We start from the raw sequence: 24,627 nt of genomic DNA, 5'->3' as shown, positions 1-24,627 counted from the left end.
TCTCAAACGTCAGCCGGTGTCAGAATCACGCGGTGCGCTTGGGGGACTTGAAAAATCATGGTTAATTCAGCAGGCCTGGGGTTGCTGTGGTCGTCAGCTGCTGTCCCGTCACCCCTGACTCATGGCGACCCCAGACACAGTGGAACACAGTGCTGCCCGGTCCTGCGCCGTCCCAATGATCCGTTGCAGATCGGACTGTTGTGATCCACAGGGTTTTCGCTGGCTGATTTTCTGAAGTAGATGGCCAGGTCTTTCTTCCTAGTCTGTCTTAGTCTGGAAGCTCTGCTGTAACCTGTTCAGCATCCTAGCAAATCGTGAGCCTCCACTGACAGAGGGGTGGTGGCTGCACATGAGGTGTACTGGCCAGGAATCGAACCCCGGTCTCCCCCATGGAAAACAAGAATTGTACCCCTGACCCATCACTGGCTGTAGTGCTAAGTTAGCAAGGAGACCAGTAATCCATGTCTGCTCAAATCTATGGACAACTTCTCTTTAAACCTAATGACGCAGCCAGGCGGTCCTGTTGAAAGTTAAGGTTATCGAGAGAATGGCACGGTAACTTGCATTTCTGCCTTCTTCACAGCTGGATTCACCTGGCCAACTGTATGCACCATCCATCTGGGTAACTCCGCTCACTCAGAGGTTTAAAGATCACAGCACGCGGGCTTGTTTCTCTCAGGCGCACAAGCCTCCTCGTAAACGCGGGAAGGCCGCACTTTCTCCTATTGTGACGTCACGTATGGACACACACATGTCTAGATGCTCTTATGGAGTGGTCACGTGGCATTAAATCATTGACCTGAAGTAAAGCAAATCGTTGCCTTGGGCAAATGTGCTGCAGAAGACCTCTTTAAAGTGTTGAAAAGCAAAGACGTCACTCTGAGGACTAAGGTGCGCCTGACCCAAGCCATGGTGTTTTCAATCACCTCATATGCGTGCAAAAGCTGGACCATGAATAAGGAAGACAGAAGAAGGATGGATGCATCTGAATTATGGTGTTGGGGAAGAATATTGAATACACCATGGACTGCCAGAAGAGCAAACAAATCTGTGTTGGAAGAAGTAGAGTCAGAATGCTCCTTGGAAGCGAGGACAGACAGCCTTCATCTCACGTACGCTGGACCTGTTGTCGGGAGGGACTATTACCTGGAGAAGGACATCATCCTTGGTAAAGCAGCGGGTCAGCGAGAAAGAGGAAGACCTTCGACGAGATGCATTAACACAGTGGCTGCAACAATGGGCTCAAGCATAACAACGATTGTGAGGATGGCGCAGGACCGGGCAGTGTTTCGTTCTGTTGTTCGTAGGGTCTCTGTGAGTCGGAACCAAGTCGACGGCATCTAACAACAGCAGGTATATGTATCTCTATATCACCTGTATCTACGTATCACTGGTTCTTTTTCTCTAGAAAACCCTAAGACACCGTCCCGCCAGCCCTGCAGCCATCCTCAGACCACACTGCAGACCCCAGCTTAGAACCGTTTCATTCCATGAAGCAAAGTCTGCACCATCACTGGCATCGACCCACGGAGGCCAGATCGGCTGTAATAGCCTTTATATGGCGGTCGCTCTACGGGACTCCCGAGCAGCTGTCCTTGCTATGGCAGAATGGTCAAACACAGCCCTGTGGACTCCCTGGATCCCGGTCACCATGCAGGAACGCTCTTCTGGAGCCAGAACGACTGCCCTGCACTGAGGTACTGAATTTCTTGGCTGCAGATCATTTGAAAAATGCACCTTTAGCCCACCGCTCTGCAAAGCCCTCCACTGCATCCCACGGATATGCGTATCGTGTGCAAGCGGTTATGAATGCAAGGTCTTTGAAACAGACTTCAGTCTCATAAGGCGTTCCTTCCTTTTAACCAGTTACTCTGGGAATAACGTGCCCTACAGAATAATTCATGCCATTTCTTAGTGTGATGAGTGCCGTTAAAATGCGCCACATGCCTGCGATGTATTAGGGATTTAATGGATTCTGGTGCTTCCGAACATCCTCCTATTTAAAAAAAAAAATACCGGATGTCAAAATGAAGTCAGGCGAAACGGCAGAGGCACAAATCTTGAGCTTAGACGTTAAATGTTTAAACCTTCTGAGAGACAGACGCCAGCAGCAGGAGACCAAGAGGCAGTTGTTCAAACAGAACAAGGGGATATTGTGTGGTTTAAAGTCAGGAAAGGTGTGCGTCAGGGTTGCATCCTTTCACCGTATTTATTCAATCTGTATGCTGAGCAAATAATCCGAGAAGCTGGACTATATGAGGAAAAATGCAGCATCAGATTTTGCTCTTAAGGCCGTGAACTAATTGGATCAGGCCCATCCACATTATCAAGCATCAACTCTTTAACTTAAGGGGCGCTGATTGCAAATGTTAATCCCCAATAGAACGGCTTCACAGTGCCATCGAGGCCACTGCTGGATGAGTAAGTGGGTGCTATGGCCACCCAGGAGCCCTGGTGGCGCAGTGGTTAAAGCGCTCAGCCGCCAACCGAAAGGTTGACAGTTCGAACCCACCAGCCGCTCCACAGAAGAAAAATGTGGCAGTCTGCTTTCATAAAGATTACAGCCTTGGAAACCCTACGGGGCAATTCTACTCTGTCCTGTAAGGTTGCTATGAGTTGGAGTTGACTCGACAGCAGTGGGTTTGGTTTGGTTTGGTTTTTTTTTTTGATAGGTCCCTGAAGGAGCCCTGGTGGCATAGTGGTTAAGCGCTCAGCTGCTAACCGAAGAGTCGGCAGTTTGAGAACCCACCAGCCACTCCACAGGAGAAAGATGTGGAAGTCTGCTTCCGGACAGATTTACAGCCTTGGAAACCCTTATGAGGCAGTTCTACTCTGTCCTATAGGGTTGCTATAAGGCGGGACTGAATTGACAGCAGTGGGTTTACGGCCCACCCCGGTTGAGACACAAAACGACTCGTCACAACGGGCTATTTCTCATGTAGGAGGGACCCCGCTGCCACGACCCTGCTCCCCACAGCAGCCTGCTGGTGTCAGCTCTGCTTGCTCAGAGCAGGGTGGGAACCTCCCACCACAGAAGGAAGGGTGGCTCAACCCTGGCAGCCCAGCCCCTGTACCTGCCGCCTCAAGGTGCCCACACCCAGGGAGGCTTTCCCTCTGGAGAGACCCCCGGAACCCCAGTCCAGGGAGGTGGGGGGGCAGGCCGAGGCATGTGGGCAGGGGCTGATGCTTTCATGGTGAAATGCTACACACACACGTACACACACAGACTCACACACACAGTCACACACACACACGTACAAACTCACAAACACCATCACACACACTCACAAAAACCATGACACACCCACATACAAACTCAAAACAGTCATACCCACTCACACACTCATGCATACAAACTCACAAATACCAGCACACACACACTCATATACACAGTCACAAAGACCGTCACACACACGTACAAACTCACAAACACACACACACACTCACACAGGCACCCCTACAAACTCAGTCACACCCACACGCCCACACGATTCAGTCCACAACCGTGAGGGTCTCAGCCTTCACCTGACGCCCAGCACCACGCCCAGCCCGTCGGGGCATCCAGCAAATGCGGCAGACAAGGAAAGTGAGTACCGGTCACCCGCCTGGCGGGCCGCTACGACCGTTGGCTCGTGCGAGCAGCCTTACCTGCTCTGCAGGTCCTCCATGTTCAGCTCGCCGACGTAATGTGTGGCTGAGGACACAGTGATCACCCTCGCGCAGCGCCCGGGGGACCCCGACTCTTTCAGCGTGTCCAGGAGAAGGTTGGTCAGCAGGAAGTGCCCCAGGTAGTTCAGGCCGAAATGCTCCTCGAAGCCGTCCCTGGTGGTCCGCTGCGGGACCATCATGACCCCGGCTGGGAGGGGTTCAGGACAGCGAGGTTAGATGGCATAGTGGGGCGCCCAACAGCGGGCTCCGGGCGCAGACCCATCCCGGGAGCCAGGAGGTGGGGTCTGGTCCTGGCTGGCATCTCGCCTCTCTGGCGCTCAGTTTCCCACTGTGGATGTAGGGGTGGTGTTGGAGATCACCACGCCCCCTCCCTGCTCTGGAACGCTGCCGTCCTGTGCTTTGAATGTGTGAAATACCAGCGGCCGTGCCACAACGGCAGAACACGCGAGGGAGAGAGAACGTTCTAGACCACCAAGATGTGTCCCTGGCAAAGTCCTTTCCACTGAGTCCCGACCTCACAGATGACTCGTCCCAGAAATGTGCCTGAACACCTTGTCCGGTCACTTAGAGCAGGCCAGCTGGCTTCTTCCTGCTGTTGTTGCCATCAAGTTGATTCTGACTCACGGTGACCCCGTGTGTGCAGAGGACAACTGCCCCATAGGGTTTTCAAGGCTCTGACCTTTTGGAAGCAGATCACCAGGCCTTTCTTCTGAAGCACCTATGAGTGGGTTTGAACTGGAGACCGTCTGGCTACTAATCAAGTGCTTAACCATTTGCAGCACTGCCAGCTTGCTTCGACATACATGTACATATATACATAAATTTAAAAACAAAATCCACTGTCGTCAAGTCGATACCAACTCATAGCGACTCCATAGGGCTTCCAAGGCTATAAATGTCTACGGAAGCAGACTGCCACATCCTTCTCCCAAGGACCCACTGGTGGTTTCAAACTGCCTACCTTTGAGTTAGCAGTTGGTTGATTTAACCACTGCGCCACCAAGGCTCCAAAGTGTATATATATAGATAGATACAGATATATAGATATCGATATAGGGAAACCCTGGTGGCGTAGTGGTTAAGAGCTACGGCTGCTAACCAAAACGTCAGCAGTTCAAATCCACCAGGGGCTCCTTGGAAACCCTATGGGTCAATTCTACTCTGTCCTAGAGGGTTGCTAAGAGTCGGAATCAACTCGACAGCAACAGGTTATGTTTTTGGTTATATATATGACCAAAAGGTCGGCAGTTCGAATCCACCAGCCATTCTGTGGAAACCCTATAGGGCGGTTCTACTCTGCCCTGTAGGGTCGCTATGAGTCAGAATTGACTGGATGGCAATGGTTGTTTTCTTGTGGTTGGCTAGCAGCCGAGCTCTTAACCACTACCACCAGGGCTCCACAGATATATACACATATGTGTGTGTGTGTGTATTTGCGTATGTTTGTGCATGTGTATATAAATGTGTTGTTTTTACATGTATGTGTGGATATGTGTGCATCTGTATGTGCATACGTACGCGTGGAGGTCCCCAGGTGACAGAAACGGTCTGCACTTGACTGCTGGCCTAAAGGCTGGCGGTTCACACTCACCCAGACTCCCCACAGAAGAAAAGGCCCGACAGTCTGCTTCCATAAAGACTACAGCCAAGAAAACCCTATGGTCACTTCTACTCTGTCAGAGACGAGGTCAACATGAGTCGAAACCAATTCAACAGCCACCACCATCACCAACGAGGTATATGTGTACATTTGTGTACGTACGTGTAACTGTGTATGTGTGCATGTGTCTACGTGCACGTGTATATGTGTAGGTGTACGCGTATCTGTATGTGTATTTGCACACGCATCATCTCTGAGTGTGCACGGATACAGGCATATGCATTTGTATACACATGTGTATATGTATTTGTGTGTACCTTGGTATACACATGTTTATGTATTTGTGTATGTATATGGGTATGGTATTCGTATATGTGTATATGTATGGCATATGTATTTGGGTATACATATGGGTATGTGTATGGTATATGTATTTGGGTACATATAAGGTTATGTGTTGGAGCCCTGATGGTGCAGTGGTTAAGAACTCGACTGCTAACCAAAAGGCCGGCAGTTTGAATCCACCAGCCGTTCCTAGGAAACCCTGAGGGGCGGTTCTACTCTGTCCTATACAGTATCTGTGAGTCAGAATCAACTCAACAGCACCTAACAACAATGGGTATGTGTTTGGCGTACGTATTTGTGTACGCACATGGGTACGTGTATGGTATATGTATTTGGGTACGTACATGGGTACGTGTATGGTATATGTATTTGTGTATGTATATGGGTGTGTGTATGGTATATGTATTTGTGTACGTACATGGGTGTGTGTATGGTATATGTATTTGTGTACATATATGGTATATGCATTTGTGTACGTATATAGGTGTGTGTATGGTATATGTATTTGTGTACGTGTATGGGTGTGTGTATGGTATATGCATTTGTGTACGTATATCGGTGTGTGTATGGTATATGTATTTGAGTATGTACGTGGGTACGTGTATGGTATATGTATTTGGGTACGTACATGAGTACATGTATGGTATATGTATTTGTGTATGTATTTGCACACATATCTACATGCACATTTGCATTTTTATATGTATGGCTAAAGACCTACACGCAAGAGATGCCAACAAGGTTCCTGACTACAGGACTTCTCGGGATGGATGTGTCGGTGTGTATTGTTAGTGTCCAAGAGGACAGTAAGTGCCTGCAGAGTTTCCAAAACTATCCGCCCAGGACCCCCCACTCCTACCTCCAAATCCAATTAACCAATCACAGAAAACCACCCGGGCATAAATAAATATCCGCATATCGATTTGTATGTGTCTGCATTTGTACATTATAACAATATGTACTTACACACACGTGAACATGTATGTGCATTCACATGTGTTTATATTCATAAATGCATTTGCATATATATTTACTTATATTTGCACCTGTGTATGTATTTCCATATGCTTCCATTTGTATATGTATTTATATGTATATGTGGCTGCATCTGTACAGTGTATGATTAGCATGTATTTGAAAGTACATGTGTTTAGATTTCCATACGCATGTATGTACATGCATGTGTGGGAATTCACATATATGTGTGTGTTTCTATGTGTATGTATTTTATATGTATATATCTTATGTGCTTGTATACTCATTTCCATATGCAACTGTATTTATACATGTTTACATAAATGTGTTTCTAGATACAATTGTATTTATCCGTTTATGTATACATGTTTGTATACGTGTTTCTACAAGCAATTGCATTTATATATGTGTACGTATACGTATTTGTATATGTTGTCATTTCTGTTGTCAGTTGCCACGGAGTCGGCTCCGACTCATGGCCACCTTACATTTAACAGAAAGAAACAATATTCTTTTTAACAGGCAGGAGTCTCCCGAGTCCTCCATGCCAACTGGTGAATGAATAAATGGATGAAGAAATGTACCAGAAACGAGGCCAGCATGTACCTGGCCAGGCAGCTCAGGGTTAGCTGTGATTTTTTTTTTTTTTTGGTAGGTTGTTGTCATTATTGGCTGCTGTTGAGTCGATTCCAACTCATAGCGACCCCATGTGACAGAGAAGAACTGCCCCATAGGGTTTCCTAGGCTGTAATCTTTACGGGAGCAGATCGCCAGGCCTTTCTCCCTTGGAGCCGCTGCGTGAGTTCAAATGGCCAACTGCTTTTAGGTTAGCAGCTGAGCACTTAACCATTGTGCCACCAGGGCTCCTTACCTACAGGCATGTTGTGCTGATCTTGTTGTGTGCTGTCGAGTCGATTTTAACTCACGTGACAGAGTAGAACTGTCCCATGGGGTTTCCCAGGCTGTAATCTTTATGGGAGCGGATCACCAGGTCTTTCTTCCCCGGAGCCGCTGGGTGGGTTCGAACAGCCAACCTTTCAGTTAGCGGCCGAGCGCTTAACTATTGTTCCCCCAGGGTTCTTTAAAGTGTGTATAACATAAGACAATACCAGGAGACTTTAAGGTATTCGATTCAAAGCAGCGTTCTTATACATGGTTTCATTCTCTTTCACAAAATGCAAAAGAACAATGAAGAGAAGATATTCAGGAACTGGGGTCACGCGGCTTGGCAAGCATGAACTCAGGATGAATAATCTCGCAATGCGTTTCATACCAGCACTATTACAAAGAGCGCGCATGGTTGTTGGGTGCTGTCAAGCCAATTCCGCCTCATAGCGGCCCCATGTGACAGAGGAGAACTGCCCCATGGGGATTTCTAGGCTGTAATCTTTAGGGGAACAGACTGCCACATCTTTCTCCCACGGAGCCGCTGGTGGGTTCGAACCGCCAGCCTTTCGGTTGGCAGTCAACTGCTTAACTGCGGCACCACCAGGGCTCCGATTTTAGTAACTCTTTCATTTTCAGAAATCCACTTACTAGAATTGGGAGACGTCCTACCAGGGTAAGCCATAAATCCGGTGTCATTATTAAACACCTACCAATTCTCAGGAGCGGAGATGGGAAATAAGGCAAATGTAATTTCCAAATGAATATGTTACAAATGCCGAGCCAGCTGTCCAGGAGATCTACTGTCGATTTTTCTTGCGTTCAATAAATCACTAGCTTTGCTCCTGAGCTTTCCACAACAGCCAGGAAAAGGCAGACTGTTTCTTTTCTTTTTTTTTTTAATTAGGCTAGCAAATGCAAAAACATTTCATGTCTGAAGTACTTGACGCTTCCAAAATTTTGATAAAACCAAAACTCGTTGCCGTCGAGCCAATTCCGACTTACAGCGACCCTACAGGACAGAGTAGAACTGCCCCCTAGGGTTTCCAAGGAGCGGCTGGTGGATTCCAACTGCCAATCTTTTGGTTAGCAGCTGAGCTCTTAACCACTGTGCCACCAGGGCTCCTCAAAACCGTAATAGCTCCCTTTAACTATAAAAAGAAAAGCACAAAGTCTAGCTTCCCATGGCTCTAGGAGGTTCCCTGTGAGGACTGAATCCCAGGTTGATTTCATAGGATTTGGGGGTGGGAGTAGGGGGTCCTGGCCAGATAGTTTTGGAAACTCTATAGGCACGTACGGTCCTCTTGGACATTAACGATACACAGTGACACATCCATGAGAAGTCTTATAGTCAGGAAGCTTATTTGCATCTCTTGACTTCGTGGTTGCTGTTAGCTGCCATTGAGTCAACTTTGCATCATGGCGACCCCATGCACGACAGAACAAAACACCGTCCAGTCCTGCGCCATCTTCGTGATCAGTTTTGGATGGGATCATTGTGGTCGTTGGGGTTTTCACTGGTTTCAGCAGAGCTTCCAGACTAAGATGGACTAGGAAGAAAGGTCAGATAACCTACTTCCAAAAATCAGCCAACAAAAACCCTATGGATCACGATGGTCCGATCCCACTGCGTGTGGGGTCGCTGTGCGTCGGGAGTCGACTCCACAGCAGCTAACAGCGACATCAGTACAAAAAATGGCCAAGCTCTCAGCAGCAGTCAAAGTTAAACACTCAAACCAACTATGCTAATGAGAAAAGTGAAATTCATCGATGAATGGAAGCAGGGTATTCCTAAATTTCTGTGGGAATCTTGCTTTCCTGAAACACTTCTGCTATGGATTGAATTGTGTCCCCCCAAAATATGTGTATCAATTTGGCTAGGCCATGATTCCCAGTATTGTGTGATTGTCCACCGTTTTGTCATCTGATGTGAATTTCCTATGTGTTGTAAATCCTACCTCTATCATGTTAATGAGGTGGGATTAGAGGCAGTTATGATAATGAGGCAGGACTCAATCTACAAGATTGGATTGTGCCTTAAGCCAATCTCTTTTGAGATATAAAAGAGAGAAGCAAGCAGAGAGATAGGGAGACATCATACCACCAAGAAAGCAATGCAGGGAGGACAGTGCGTCCTTTGGACCCAGGGTCCCTGTGCTGAGAAGCTCCTAGACCAGGGGAAGATTGATGACAAGAACCTTCCCGCAAGGCTGACGGAGAGAGAAAGCCTTCCCCTGGAGCTGGTGCCCTGAATTCAGACTTCTAGCCTCCAAAACTGTGAGAGAATAAACTTCTGTTTGTTAAAGCCATCCACTTGTGGTATTTCTGTTATAGCAGCACTAGATGACTAAGACAACTTCTCTCACACAAACATGAGCGTTTGAGTTTGTGTCAGAGTAGGGCCAGGTTACCCAATAAGCAAAAGGCCCAACAGTACACACGGGCCCGATCGTGCCTTCCCACCCATCTGCAGTGCACCATTTCACCCGTCCCCCACTACGTCAGAGACGTGGTGAAACGCACGGGAATCAGCAAGTAAATACAATTAAGCCCACGTGTACCTTGCTCAGTGCAAGCTGGTGAGTACCGTGCTTACTGGCTAATCCGTCCCTGGTCAGAGCTGACCCCCAGCTTGAGTGGTATCTCCAGAACTCACCGTTGTTGACCAGGACGTGCAGAGGAATGTTCTTTGCCTTGAAGTGCCCCACGAACTGCCAGATGGAGCTCATGGAAGCCAGGTCACAGTATAAGAATTCCACTGGAAAGCAACAGAGAAGCAAAGGCTGTACCACAGAGGCCGAGACCACTTCTCAACAACAACAACTAAAAGAAACCAAACCCACTGCCATGGGGTCGATTCCGACTCACAGGGACCCTATAGGACAGAGCGGAACTGCCTCATAGGGTTTCCAAGGAGTGCCTGGAGGATTCCAACTGCTGACCCTTTGGTTACCAGCCAAGCTCTTAACCACTGCACCACCAGGGCTCCACTTTCTAACACGTCCCCTTCCATTCTAGCTAGAGAGCAGCACTGGATTAGAAAAGTGAGAAAGACTCGATGCGGGGGACACGTCCTATGGTGACCAGACGCCTTCTCCTTGATTTGCTTGATGTCACCTGCTTCTCACTGGGTTGTGGGCGTTGTTCTTGTTAAAACAAAAAAACCCACAAACAAACATGCTGCCATCGAGTCGATTCCGACCCCAACTTGTGGCGACACCACGTGCCAGCGTAGACCCGCCCCATGGCGTTTCTGAGGCTGTGCTCTTCAGGAGAACAGAAGGCCAGGTCTGCCTCCCATGGAGCCGCTGCGCGGGTTCTAACCTCTGACCTTTCAATTAGCAGCGGAGCGCTTAAGCCTTGCACCCCCAGGGCTCCTCGTTCGTTACCTGTCATCAAACAACAATAACAAAACAAAACCCACTGCCATTGAGTCATCTAACAACAACAAAACAAAACCCATTGCCATTGAGTTGATTCCGACTCATAGCTATCCTACAGGACAGAGTAGAACTGCCCCATAGGGTTTCCAAGGAGTAGCTGGTGGATTCCAACTACAGACCTTTTGGTCAGCAGCCGAGCTCTTAACCACTGCGCCACCAAGGCTCCTCCTCTAGGGGATGTAAAATGAGAGGCAAGATGTTCCCACCCCCCAGCGTGGTGCCTCACGCCATCCTGCTAAGGGGGGAACCCCTCAGACACCTTCTAGCTCCATGATTCTTCAACAGAAACCCTCTGTACCGACAGTCTCCACGAACGCAAGCCTGTGAGTCCTTCTTTATCAAGAACTTCACGTTTCTATAAGCATGGGGCAGTCACTGACTCGTGATGGACTGACACAGCAGCCAAATCAATGGGCTCAATCACACCAACCATCATGAAGATGGCGCAGGACGGGCAATGTCTCCTTCTGTTACACACAAGGTCGTCAGGAGCGGGAGCCAATTCTACCAACTCGGCAGCTAACAATACCAACAGTCACTTCCCCAGGTCAAGTCAGAGATAGACATTTCTGGAACAAACACTGACTGGGAGATGGGAGGTAATGTCTCGACTAAGATGTGAGTTTTGGCTGTAAAATAGAATTCATTGGCTTGGATGCTCTGGGCGATTTCCCGGCTTGGAGGACTTTAACTACTGGCTGTTCCCCTCTTTGGAAACCCTGGTGGGACAATGGTTAAGAGCTACGGCTGCTGTTGGCAGTCTGAATCCACCAGGCGCTCCTTGGAAACCCTATGGGGATGTTCCACTCTGTGCTATAGGGTCACTATGAGTCGGAATGGACTCAACAGCAACGGGTTTGGTTTGGTTTTTTTGCTCCTTTCTTTACGACATACACACAATATGCGAGATGGTAAACTACATCCATGGAGAGACTTTTTTTTACTGTACTTTAGATGAAGATTTACAGAACAAACTAGTTTCTCATTAAACAGTTAGTACACATCTTGTTTTATGACATTGGTTAACAACCCCATGACATGTCAGTACTCTCAATGGAGAGACTTTTGATGGAGAACGCTAGGTTGCTGTTTAACAATCTCCAAATCCGCTTGTTTTCACAGCAGCTCAGAGGCTGCAACTCTCTGGGAGGCAGCATGGCGGCAGGAAGAATCACCTGTTTTGACACTGACAAGCTTGTGATCTCAGGTTACCTATACTCCCCAACTTTCAGTTCCTTCTTCATTGGTTTAACCAACCAGTTGCCATTGAGTTGACCCCCAACTCATGGGGACTCCATGGACAACTCAACGAAATACTGCCCAGTCCTGCACCATCCCCACGACTGGTTATGGATTGGACCATTGTGATTCATAGGGTTTTCATCAGCTCTTTTTCAGAAGTCATTCACCAGGCCTTTCTTCCTAGTCCCTCTTAGTCTGGAAACTCTTCTGAAATCTGTTCAGCATCACAGCAACACACAAGCCACCACTGACAGATGGGCAGTGGCTGCGCATGAGGTGCATTGGCCAGGAATCGAACCCGGCTCTCCCTCCTGGAAGGAGAGAATTCTACCACTGAACCACCACAGCCCCTACTTGGGAAGGGGGGGTATGTATTTTGGAATGTTTTAACATTTACTTGGAAGGGGCATTTTAGGATAATTTACTCTCCTCAGCTTCTTCAAGAGCCCTGGTGGTAAAGTGGTTAAGAGCCGAGGTTGCTAACCAAAAGGTCAGCAGTTCGAATCCACCAGCTGCTCCTTGGAAACCCTATAGGGCAGTTCGACTCTGTCCCATAGGGTTGCTGTAAGTCGGAATCGACTAGATGGCAATGGGCAACTTCTTCAGGGAGGAGATTGGAGCCTCAGGCCACACGGCCATAGAGAAGAAGGAACTGCGCATTTTCAGTACTTGCCATGAAAATTATGATGTGGGGAGGGCTCTTGTATCAATGCCCTTTAAGCGTGGGCTACAGATGGGAGCATTCCATTAATTTTTTGTAACTCGTCTGCAGTGAGATACACTCAGAAATTGAGAGTAGGTATTTAGGCTTAAAAAAAAATTTTTGACAGAGAACTTGTATGTCTGTTGAATCCAATGATTTGAAAAAAAAGAGGGACTCTCTATCTGAGATACAACTACTGGTCTCTACTCATCCGGAGCAAAAGACAAAGAAGGAAACCCAAAGACTCAAAGAAGAAACTAGTCCACAGGACTAATAGTCTACATCAGCCTCATCTACCCTGAGACCAGAAGAAACAAGATGGTGCCCGGCTACCACTACTGACCCTTCTGATCAGGAACACAGTAGGTGGGCCTTGATAGAAAGGGAGAAAAATGTGAAACAGAACTCAAATTGCTAAATAACAAAAACAAAAACCAGACCTGTTGGACTGGTTGAGACTGGAGGACTCCCCGAGACTATTGCCCTAAGATGCTTTTCAAACCTTAAACCAAAACTAATCCCTGAGGTCGCCTTGTAGCTAAACAACAAATTGGCTCAACAAATAATGAACACCACCCATGAGTACTGTGCTCCTTTAAAAAAAAAATCATCTACAAGAGACCAAATGGTCAACAATGACTTTAAAACAAAGATGAGAAGGTAAGGGTGCAGGGAAACGAGATGAATGGAAACAGAACAACCAGAATGGAAATAATGAGAATGTTCACACATTGTGAAGAACGTAACCAATGTCACTGAACAACTTGTGTAGAAACTGTTGAATGGGAGCCTCAACTGCTGTGTAAACCTTCGTTGAAAACACAATAAAATATTATTTTTTTAAAAAAATAGGGGCTTTTATTTTGCATGCTTTTTAAATTTATTTTTCCGAGAATTCGTTTTTATTGTATTTACGAAAGCAACGGTCTGTGACAGATGGAGGAGAAGGGAATGGGGCCAGGGAGAATTCGGAGGGGTGTTCTAGAACGCAGTGCCGTCTGTCTGGGATCCCTGACACGCTGTCCTAATTCTCCCTCAAAGACCCACGAGGGCATGGAAAATAAGAGGAAATCCCACATGACTGCCAGTAACTAGAACGGACTGTGGTAGAGTTGGTGGGTGTGTTTATGTTCAGCTTTCAGAAACAGAACACGTTACTGGTTTAAGAAAAGATGTCAGAAGATGTTTCTTTCCTGCTCCTTGTGGGAAACGCAAGCTCAGAAGGAACCAGAAGTGTGGCCACCGTCACCGTACAGGGGACTTCTGCTTTGAGAGACGAACCACGGGTTTTTCTCATCTTTTTTTTCTGCCCACACCCCCTCACCAGCCTCTGCTTCCCCATCCATTCAGGAGCTGCCCTCTCTTCATTCCAGTGCACTCTGGAGCTGCTGGAATTCGCCCAGAGGGAGAGAGCTATCTCTCTCTCCCCATCATATTTTCATGCATTTCTTGATTTAAAAAAAATAAAAGGCAAAACACTGGCCCATCTGAGCTGCTAGGAACCTACTGGGCAGCTCCATCGTCTGACGCAGATATGAGCTTGCCCCTAAAGCCAGCTATGGAAGGGGATCAAGCAAACAAACCCGCTGTCGTCAAGTGGATTCCAACTGATAGGGACCCGACAGGACAAAGTAGGACTGCCCCCACGGGGTTTCCAAGGAGTGGCTGGTGGATTCGAACTGCCAACCTTTTGGTTAGCAGCCGAGCTCTTAACCACTGTGCCAGGGGGATTATTTCGTGTGTGTGTGCACACATGTGTGTCTGGGGTGGAATAAAGAGCGAGACAGAAAGGGAGGCAGAGGGAGAAAAACAGGGAAGGAGAGACAGAAAGACGGAGAGACACAGAGATGGAAATATAGAGAGAGAGGGACAGACAGAGAGAGGGACCACCAGAGAGAGGGACAAAGAGAGACACAGAGAAGCTAGAAAGAGAGGGCAGGAGAGGGAGAGACAGAAAGAAACACACAGAGAGACAAAGAGGGAGAGAGAGGCAGAGAGACAGAGACAGAGAGACACAGAGACAGAGAAGTGGGGGCAGGGAAGGAGGGAGACAGAGAGAGTAAGGGAGACAGAGCTGGAGCGCCATCCACCCATCTGGCCTGGAGGGACGAAATCCAACCTCAGGGTGAAGATCTTGGCGTGAACATTTCTCTGTTGCGGACGAGCACCTATGTGCGCCTGGATGTGCGACACACACTCTGCAGCGTCTCTGGCCTGCGAGGCGTCCTCGGCCACCCCGTCTTCAGGCCAGCTCTGTGCGGGGACCCACAGATGCCGCTGGAATGGCTCCCGCCTCTAAAACTCCGTGGAGCAGCTCCCTAAAGCCCCACTCCCCAAGTGCTGGCCGTAACAGTAGGCGGGGTTTCTCACGCGGCTGGCGGGTAAAGCATGAACCCAGGGTATAAAGGGGAAGCGGTGCCACTCTGCTGCTTTCTGACCGACGTCACTCCACTCTGCACAGAAGACTTTGTAACAATGACCACATGCACACACACTGCAGTACACACATACACACACTAGACACACACACATGTTACACACCACACACGCATCAGACACACATACACACACCACACATATACTCATACACACACCATATACACCACACTCATACACTCACTACACATACACACCGCACATCACATATACACACCATACACCATACACACACACCACATACATATACATACCACAGACATACCACACGCATACATACACCACACACATACACACAGACACCCCCCCCACCCCATATACACACCATACACACATACCACATACACACACCACACACACACGTACCCCACACACATACACACCACACATACACACCACACATACACACTACCCACCCACACCCACACCACACACATACACTCATCACACACACACACACCAGAAGCACACATACATTCACCACACACACACACCAAGAGCACATGTCCCTTCACCAGACACACACACACACACACACACACACACCAGGAGCACACACACACACACACACACACATCAAACATGGCAACACCATCAACAGGTAAGCAAGTAATTATTCAGCTTTGGTAAACATTTTTGTGTCCATTTGTGAAATTTTCAAATTACAGATGACTCAAATTATTACAATTTCCAAGTATATTAAGCAAATACAATTAAAACCAGAATGCACTTGATCTACCAGGAGACAACCAGCAGCTGCCTGCGGCACGTGAACAGTAAAACAAACGCCCTCAAACACACTCCTGGAGCCAGCCACTTACAAAGCCACCACCGTGCAGTTATAAAACAATTCCTTCTCCGCGGAGGTAAGTGGTCCCCTGGGGTCTCATACATTATCCACCCATACAGCTGCGCCAGAAGTCAATACCCAGTCCCCAGGATCCCCTGCTCCGAATGAGCATCTGTTTAACGGGGGGTGCTCAGTGCTGTTTGTGTATTGGAAGATCAAAAAGAGGTTAGCCAAGGCCACCTGCCCGGGAGTCTACACTGTTTCTTGTAAACGTGCCGTCAAGTTGGTTCCGACTCATAGCAACCTGTGCAACAGAGTAGAACTGCTCCACAGGTTTGCTAGGCTGTCCTCTTTACAGATGCATGCAAAAGCTGGGCAGTGAATAAGGGAGACTGAAGAAAAATTGATGCCTCTGAATTATGGTGTTGGCGAAGAATTCTGACTATACTATGGACTGCCAGCAGAACGCACAAATCTGTCTTGGAAGAAGTACAGCCAGAATGTTCCTTAGAAGCAAAGATGGAGAGACTACGTCTCACGTACTTTGGACATGTTATCAGGAGAAACCAATCCCTAGAGAAGGACAACATGCTTGGTAAAGTAGAGAGTCAGTGAAAAAGAGGACAAACTGATTTGTTCTGTAAACTTTCACCTAAAACACACACACATACACACACAAAAGCTTCAAATGGCTCAGCTTTCCAAGTAGAATGCGGGCAGAATACAGATATAAACATTAGACAAATGTTCAATAATATACCAATACAGTTGCTTGAGTTCATATTGTATAAATCAAAGAGTCCTTCTCTTAGGCATCCTTTTAATTGGGGACATAGTGAGCTCTTAAAGTCAAATCTTTTAAAATCTATTCCTTATGTTGCTAGAAAAACTACAGTTAAGATCTTCGGCAAATGGAAAACTACCAATAGAATAGCTTCCAAAGAGAGGGCTGTGTGCTGGCTCTTCGTTAAATGCTGGTTTGCAAGGACAGAGTCTTTAGCACTCCTTCCCCCCCCCGCCCCCCGCCCACTGCCTCCTCTGACAATTTCATGTGTCAGCTTGGCTAGGCTGTGGTTCCCAGCGGTTTTGCCAAACACTAGACTAGTTGCTGTTCCATAATGTAATCTAACGCAATGTAATGTAATCACTTTCCATAATGTTATCAACCAATCAGTTGAAAGAGGAGTTCCTAGCGGTGTGGTCTGCCTCCAGACTATAAATAGATATTCTGGCAGAACTCCATCTCTGTCTATATTCAGTGACCCGTCGCCTGACCTACAGAGCCCGCCAAAGTCTCCAGCCTACCGCCTGACCTATGGATTTTAGACTTGCAGCCCCCACAGCTGTGTGAGCAAATCCCTTAAAGTAAATCTCTCCCTCTCTAGATAAATGATGGTTGTATGGATGGATGGGCAGACGGACGAACGGACAGACGGATGGATGAAATAGATAGACAGGTAGACAGAGGATAGATATACAGACACTAGATAGATGGATGACAGACAGACAGACAGATAGTAAATAGATGATAGATAAATACACAGCTAGGTAGATAGATGATAGATAGAAAGATACACAGACAGATGACAGATAGACAGATAGGAAGACAGACAGACAGGCAGGCAGACATCTCATTGGTTCTGTTTCTCTGAAGAGGCCTGAATGAGACCCCTGCACACTGCATGCTGGACGTGCAGACCTCCTGCCTCTCTGTGCACAGCTGCAGACCCTAGGCCCTCTGTCCACAGCTGCAGACCCCAAGCTCTCTGTTCACAGCTGCAGACCCCAGGCTCTCTGTCCACAGCTGGACATGCAGCCGCTATAAAAGCATGCCTCTCAGTGGCAACATCAAAGTACAGGATGTTAGAGGATTTCCATGTACTTCCATGCCCATTTGCCCCGGCAGGTAGGACTGAGAACATACCCAATGTTCTATACAGTACAGATTCTTCCTCCTGCTGCTTTTGCTAAATTCCCCTGCGAGCTGACCGGTTGTTTCCTCAGCCTCCTGCTCATTCTATTCTGTCACAAATAGGATGAGAAAATCCTAATTACTCCACCTCCACTTCCCATGCCTAGGAATCTGTGACAGGATCCCTCCTAGCTGCGACAGCTCAGTGCAAATGGGGACACTACTCCCCATCCCTTCAATGACCTCGTACTGCTCAGTGCATATGGGGGCACTATCCTCAATCCATTCAACGACCTGGGACTGCTCAATGCATGTGGGCGCACCATCTCCAGTCCCTTCAATGACCTCGTACTGCTCAGTGCATGTGGGGGCACTGTCCCAATCCCTTCAATGACCTCAGGCTGCTCAATGCACATGGGGGCACTATCTCCAGTCCCTTCAATGACCTCGTACTGCTCAGTGCATATGGCTGCACTATCCTCAATCCATTCAACGACCTGGGACTGCTCAATGCATGTGGGCGCACCATCTCCAGTCCCTTCAATGACCTCGTACTGCTCGGTGCATATGGGGGCACTGTCCCAATCCCTTCAATGACCTCAGGCTGCTCAATGCACATGGGGGCACTATCCTCAATCCATTCACTAACCTGAGACTGCTCAATGCATACAGTGGCACTAACCCATTCCCTTCAATGACCTCATACTGCTCAGTGCACATGGGGGTACTATCCCCAATCCATTCAGTGACCTGAGACTGCTCAATGCATACAGTGGCACTAACCCAATCCCTTCAGTGACCTCATACTGCTCAGTGCACATGGGGGCACTATCCCCAATCCATTCAGTGACCTGAGACTGCTCAATGCATACAGTGGCACTAACCCAATCCCTTCAGTGACCTCATACTGCTCAATGTACATGGGGGCACTATCCCCAACCCGTTCAGTGACCTGAGACTGCTCAATGCATATGGCGGCACTATCCCCAATCCATTCACTGACCTCGTACTGCTCAATACATATGGCGGCTCCAGCCCAGTCCCATACACTATCCCAATTTCAGTCAAGTGATGCCCTCAGATTCTACAAGAATACAGTGTCTACTACCCCATTTCTAGCTTCCTAATAACACATACTCACATTCTCTTATCAGTCTGCCTTTTTTCCTTTCCTTAAATAACTTCCCTTCCACAAAACCTGACTCTGGGAACCCCTAACTTAGTCAATTTTCCCTATTAATTAAGTTCAAGTTTTCAGAGGTAAGGAAGATAAACAAAAAATCCTGAATTTTTTTATTAGAAATTCTTTGGGAAGTGTCTTAGGCTGTGTTCTCTAGAGAAGCAAAACCAGAAAAGCATATAAATATATATACAGAGAGATTGATATCAAGGAAATGGCTCCTGCAGTTGTAGAAGCTGGAACGTCCCAAGTCCGTGGGTCAGGCTTCTCCTGATTCACGTAGCTGCAGGGCTGGAGAACCCAAGATTGGCAGGTCAGACAGCAGGGCTCTGGCTCACAGGCCACAGAGGCCGACGAATCCCAAGATCGGCAGACAAGACGACAGGTAAGCTGCCAGCCCAAGTCCCGAGGTCCTGGAAGTCAGATGAACAGGAGCCAGCTGCAGGATCCAGAGTGAGCAAACGCCCCCAAGCCTTGCCAGAAAGTCCACTTATACTGGATGCAGGCCACACCCCCAAGGAAACTCCCTTTCAACTGGTTGGCTGCTCACAGCAGATCCCATCATGGAGGTGATCACATTGTATCAGATTTCATCATGGAGGTGATTACATCATCACATAGCTGCCCAATTACATCCTAACGGACAAACCACTGAGAATCATGGCCCAGCCAACCTGACACACATCCTTAATGACCACAGGAAGCATAGAAACTGAAGAATTCACCATCTTCGTAAATATCCTTTTTTTTTTTTTTTTTACCACAGTCACTTTGGACTAGGATTTAGGAAACCAGTTGCTGTCTAATCGATTCTGACTCATGGAGACCTCATGTGTGTCAGAGTAGAACTGGTGCTCCACAGAGTCTTCAGTCGCTGATTTTCCTGAAGTAGATTGCCAGGCCTTTCTTCTGAGGCACCTGTGGGAAGCCTTGAACCTCCAGCCTTTCAGTTAGCAGCCGAGCGCTTTAACCATTTGCAACACCCAGGAGCTAGCCAGTTTCCATCAAGTGAACCCCGACTCATGACAACCCCACATGTCAGAGCAGAACTGTGCTCCGCAGGGTTTTCAGTGGCTGATTTTTCAGAAGTAAGACTGCCAGGCCTTTCTTTCAAGGCACCTCTGGGTGGACTCGAACCTTCACCCTTTCGTTTAGTAGCCGAGTGTGTTCACCATTTGCACTACCCGGGGGCTCCAGTTCCAATAACAGTCTTAGTATTGCCCCAGTAGTTAACAGGAAAACAATGTAGTTTTTTGTTTCTTGGTTCGTTTTTCGCTAGAACACATCCTTCCCAGTGTGCAGGTCAGCATCGATGAGAGACGGTACCCAGTCCTCGATTTTATCCTAAAGGCACTTCTGGACAGAGGTGAACTGGAACGAGCACACACTCCCAATAGCTGTTCTCCCTTAAGCTGTTACGTGCATCATGAAGGGAAAGATGAAGACGTCCCACTTTTATTCGGTGTTGTCAGAAATCACTGCTCCCCTGTCCCGAGGCAAGCGTCTGGCCCTGCCTCTGCCGGCCGGTCTCACCAGGCCGGATGCGTGGGTCTGGGAATAAGTTTACGGCATCTGACAGGTTATGGCTAAGGTTCCGTGGGGGCACCGCAGTGATTTTCGGCATCGTTTCCCGCCAGTGGTCGTCAAGAACGCAGGAAGTTTGGCAGAAGCGGTTCATGGAGGCTGTGGAACCTTTCAGAAAAGCTCACGACAGCAACACACAGAGCGTCCTTCCTTTTTTCCCAAGGGGCGGCAGCCTTGCCTGACCCAGGGCTTCGCCTACACGGACTGGCTACTTCCCGAAACCCTAGGGAAGGTTTTTTTAGTAGTTCAGATATCATTATAACAACCACCGCATGCACACATGCATACACACACCACACACACACACACCTCTGCTCATCACACACACTACACACTCACACACCATACACACCATCACACATACCACATATACCACACACACCACAGCATATGCACATACACCACACCACACATACCACACACACACCACATACACCGCACAGACATACACACACACTCACATACCAGACACCATATACACAGACATACACACTCACACACCACATACACCGCACAGATACACCACACCACACACAGTACACATTCATATATCACACACACACCACATAGACACACACCACACACCACACACACCATGTATACCACACACACATACACCCATACCACGCACATAACATATACTCACATATACCACAGACATACACACACATACCACACACAGTACACATTCATATATCACACACACACACCACACACACCATGTATACCACACGCACATACACCCATACCACGCACATAACATATACTCACATATACCACATAGACATACACACACACCACACACCATATACACAGACACACCACATACACCCCCCACACACGTGCATCAGACATACTACACATCCACGTATTATACACACACTACATATATCACACACACAGACATACACACACACCACATCCACAAGACAGGCATACCCACAAACACGACATGCACACACACCATCACACACACCACAGCATATACACACACATACAGACACACACACCACACACATCATATACAGACACACCACACAGTACACATTCACATATTACACACACCACATGATATACCACACACACACCACACATATCATACACACACACCATATACACCACACAGACATACATACACTCATATACCACGTATACCATATACAGACACTCCCCATACACCACAGACACACATCACACACACACACACACACATCAGACACACGACACATTCACATATTACACACACACCATACACACCACACAGCACACACACACACCACAGGCATACCCACAAACACTACAGACACACACACCACACACACATCAGACACACACACAAACACAGACTATCTTGAGAGGTCTTTTTTTTTTTTTCCTCCAGGAGACAGAATCCGTCTGCATAACCCGACAGAGACATACTAACCCAGACAGCAAAGCGAGACCAGGGCCAAGGGGCCCGAGGAGGCTTCGGCCACACGCTAACGTGGCCGGCATTAAGCAACGCCCACCCCAGACGGGGCAGGCAGAGCAGAGACAGCGGGAACTCCACGAAAAAGCGAGCCCCGGACAGGACCACGGCTGCCCGCTCTCACAGATCAGCAATGAAAAGCACACCTGACCTGCTGGCTTAACCTCATCGGGCACGTTTGAAAATATTAGCTACATAGTACTTCTGGAGTCCCAGTGCAGATCATGGAGGCATTTCGATTTCCTGATTCATCTTATTTTGATATTTTAAATACTCATAAAAGCAGAGAAATAACCTATTGCTTTTCAAATGCAGTTGGTTCTGCTGTGCATGGGGTTGCCATGAATCTGAGCCAACTCGTCGGCATCGGCTTACATCTGACCACCAGCTGATAGATATACACGCCCCTGCGCGGTGGTTAAGAGCTGGACTGCTCACCAAAAGGTCAGCAGTTCGAATCCACCAGCTGCTCCTTGGAAACCCTATGGGGCAGTTCTCCTTTGTCTTATAGGGTAGCTATGAGTCGGAATCAACTGGCCGGCAGTGGGTTTGGTTTTCTTTCTTTTTTGTGGTTATGCACACAAACTAGACTGATCCACAACAGCTCGTGGAGATGGCACAGGACAGGCAGGATTTCTTTCTGTTGTGTACGGAGTAAGACACGAATCTAGGCCGACAGCAACCACATACACACACACGTACATTGTCAGCATCCCAGCTTCAAAGCGTATCTTCACTGCCCCCACCTAGGCATTCCCATAAAAATAGGAGAATTAAAGGTCCTGGGTGGTGCAGTGTTTAAGTGCTCGGCTGCTAACCGCTTAAAGGTCGGTGGTTTGAAACCACTGGGTACACCTCAGAAGAAAGGCCTGGCGATTTGCTCCCGTAAAGATTATCACCTAAAAACACCGATGCGGCAGTTCTATTCTGTAACGCATGGGGTCACCTAAGTCACAAATCAACAATAAAAACAAAATCAACAACAACATAAAGAGAATAGTTGTTATTAGGTGCTGCCCAGCCAGTTCCGACTCATAGTGACCCCGTGTACAACAGAACAGAACACTGCCCGGTCCTGTGCCGTCCTCACAATTATTGTTAGCCTTGAGCCCATTGTTGCAGCCACTGTGTCAATGCATCTTGTTGAGGGGCTTCCTCGTTTTTGCTGACCGTCTGCTTTACCAAGCATGTTATCCTTCTCCAGGGACTGGTCCCTCCTGACAATGTGTCCATAGTATGTGAGACGTAGTCTCTCCATCCTTGCTTCTAAGGAGCATTCTGGCTGTACTTCTTCCAAGACAGATTTGTTCGTTCTTCTGGCAGTCCATGGTAATTCAGTATTCTTCACCAACCACCACAGTTCAAAGGCGTCAATTCTTCGTTTTCCAGAAGAACTTGCTTGTAGTCCTGACTCCCCAGAAGAAGAAGTTTAAGTGATGGGACCATCTGTTAGGAGACTGTCCTGTGCTTATCAAGCAACAGGTTCAACTAGGATTGATAAAAGGCTGATATGTTTAACAGAATATCTAAGGAGAATTCAAACTTCCTCCCAGCACCAGCTATAGCACAGCAGGCTTCGACATGGGTTAGCCTGTCACTGGGGTTCCAAAAACCAAACCAAACCCAGTGTCCTTGAGTCGATTCCGACTCCTAGTGATCTTATAGGACAGAGAAGAACTGCCCCATAGGGTTTCCAAGGCTGTAATCCTTATGGAAGCAGACCGCCACATCCTTCTCCTGCAGAGCGGCTGGTGGGTTTTAACTGACCTTTCGGTTAGCAACTGAGCACTTAACCACTGCAGCACCTTAGAAGAACAATTTCTCCACCAGCTTTGGTCTGAGCGGATGTACAGATTGATTATGTACAGACTGACTTTCAAGAAAGGGCGGGGAAGAAACGAAATGCAGAGAGAAGGTAAAGGCTGCTTACTGCCTTCCTCTTCCTGGCTAACAGAGGTTTTTGTCCTGCCCCGGTTCTCTGTGCTGTTCATTCACAGGTAAACGAAGGCGGAATTGAGCTGTCTCTTCCTGGGTGCCAGCTCTAAACAGCCAACAACAATGCAATGTATTTGAGGAAACATGATCACATTCACGGAGAAAAAAATCACTTTTTTTTTTAAGGAACAGATTTCAAACAAGTCCTTCTTCTCTAAGGATCTACCAGATTTAGTGTGCAGTTATCATTCTCATTTGTCATAATATTTGGTTCAACCCACTCAGCTTTCTCGAGTCTGTTCATCCTGCCTCCTGCACACCTGAATTGCCTTATTCTTCCCAACTTCAAGGCGCTCAAGTCGGAATAACTACCATCACAGCCGTCAGGGTGACAATGTTCCTCTCGGGGAAAGAAGACGCTGCTGTGCATCACCCGTGGACCGTGAGATGGGGTTACCTG

General features: G+C 47.8%; 1 protein-coding gene across 2 annotated transcripts in view; it reads right to left on the bottom strand.

Annotated features, from left to right (window-relative positions):
• The window catches only part of DHRSX (dehydrogenase/reductase X-linked), a 136,238-nt gene that overhangs the window by 21,788 nt on the left and 89,823 nt on the right, over nt 1-24,627 (bottom strand). For both annotated transcript variants that reach the window (XM_023739464.1, XM_023739465.1), the window contains exons 4-5: nt 10,131-10,232; nt 3,649-3,856 (exon numbers count right to left, since the gene is read on the bottom strand). In XM_023739464.1, coding sequence (XP_023595232.1) covers nt 3,649-3,856; nt 10,131-10,232 — 310 coding nt within the window. The remainder of the gene's footprint in view (nt 1-3,648; nt 3,857-10,130; nt 10,233-24,627) is intronic.

This window comes from Trichechus manatus, unplaced genomic scaffold, assembly GCF_000243295.1.
Source record: "Trichechus manatus latirostris isolate Lorelei unplaced genomic scaffold, TriManLat1.0 scaffold00134, whole genome shotgun sequence".
Classification (NCBI taxonomy): domain Eukaryota; kingdom Metazoa; phylum Chordata; class Mammalia; order Sirenia; family Trichechidae; genus Trichechus; species Trichechus manatus.
The sequence above is the reverse complement of the archived record's forward strand: the minus strand, read 5'-3'. Positions and strand labels throughout refer to the sequence as shown.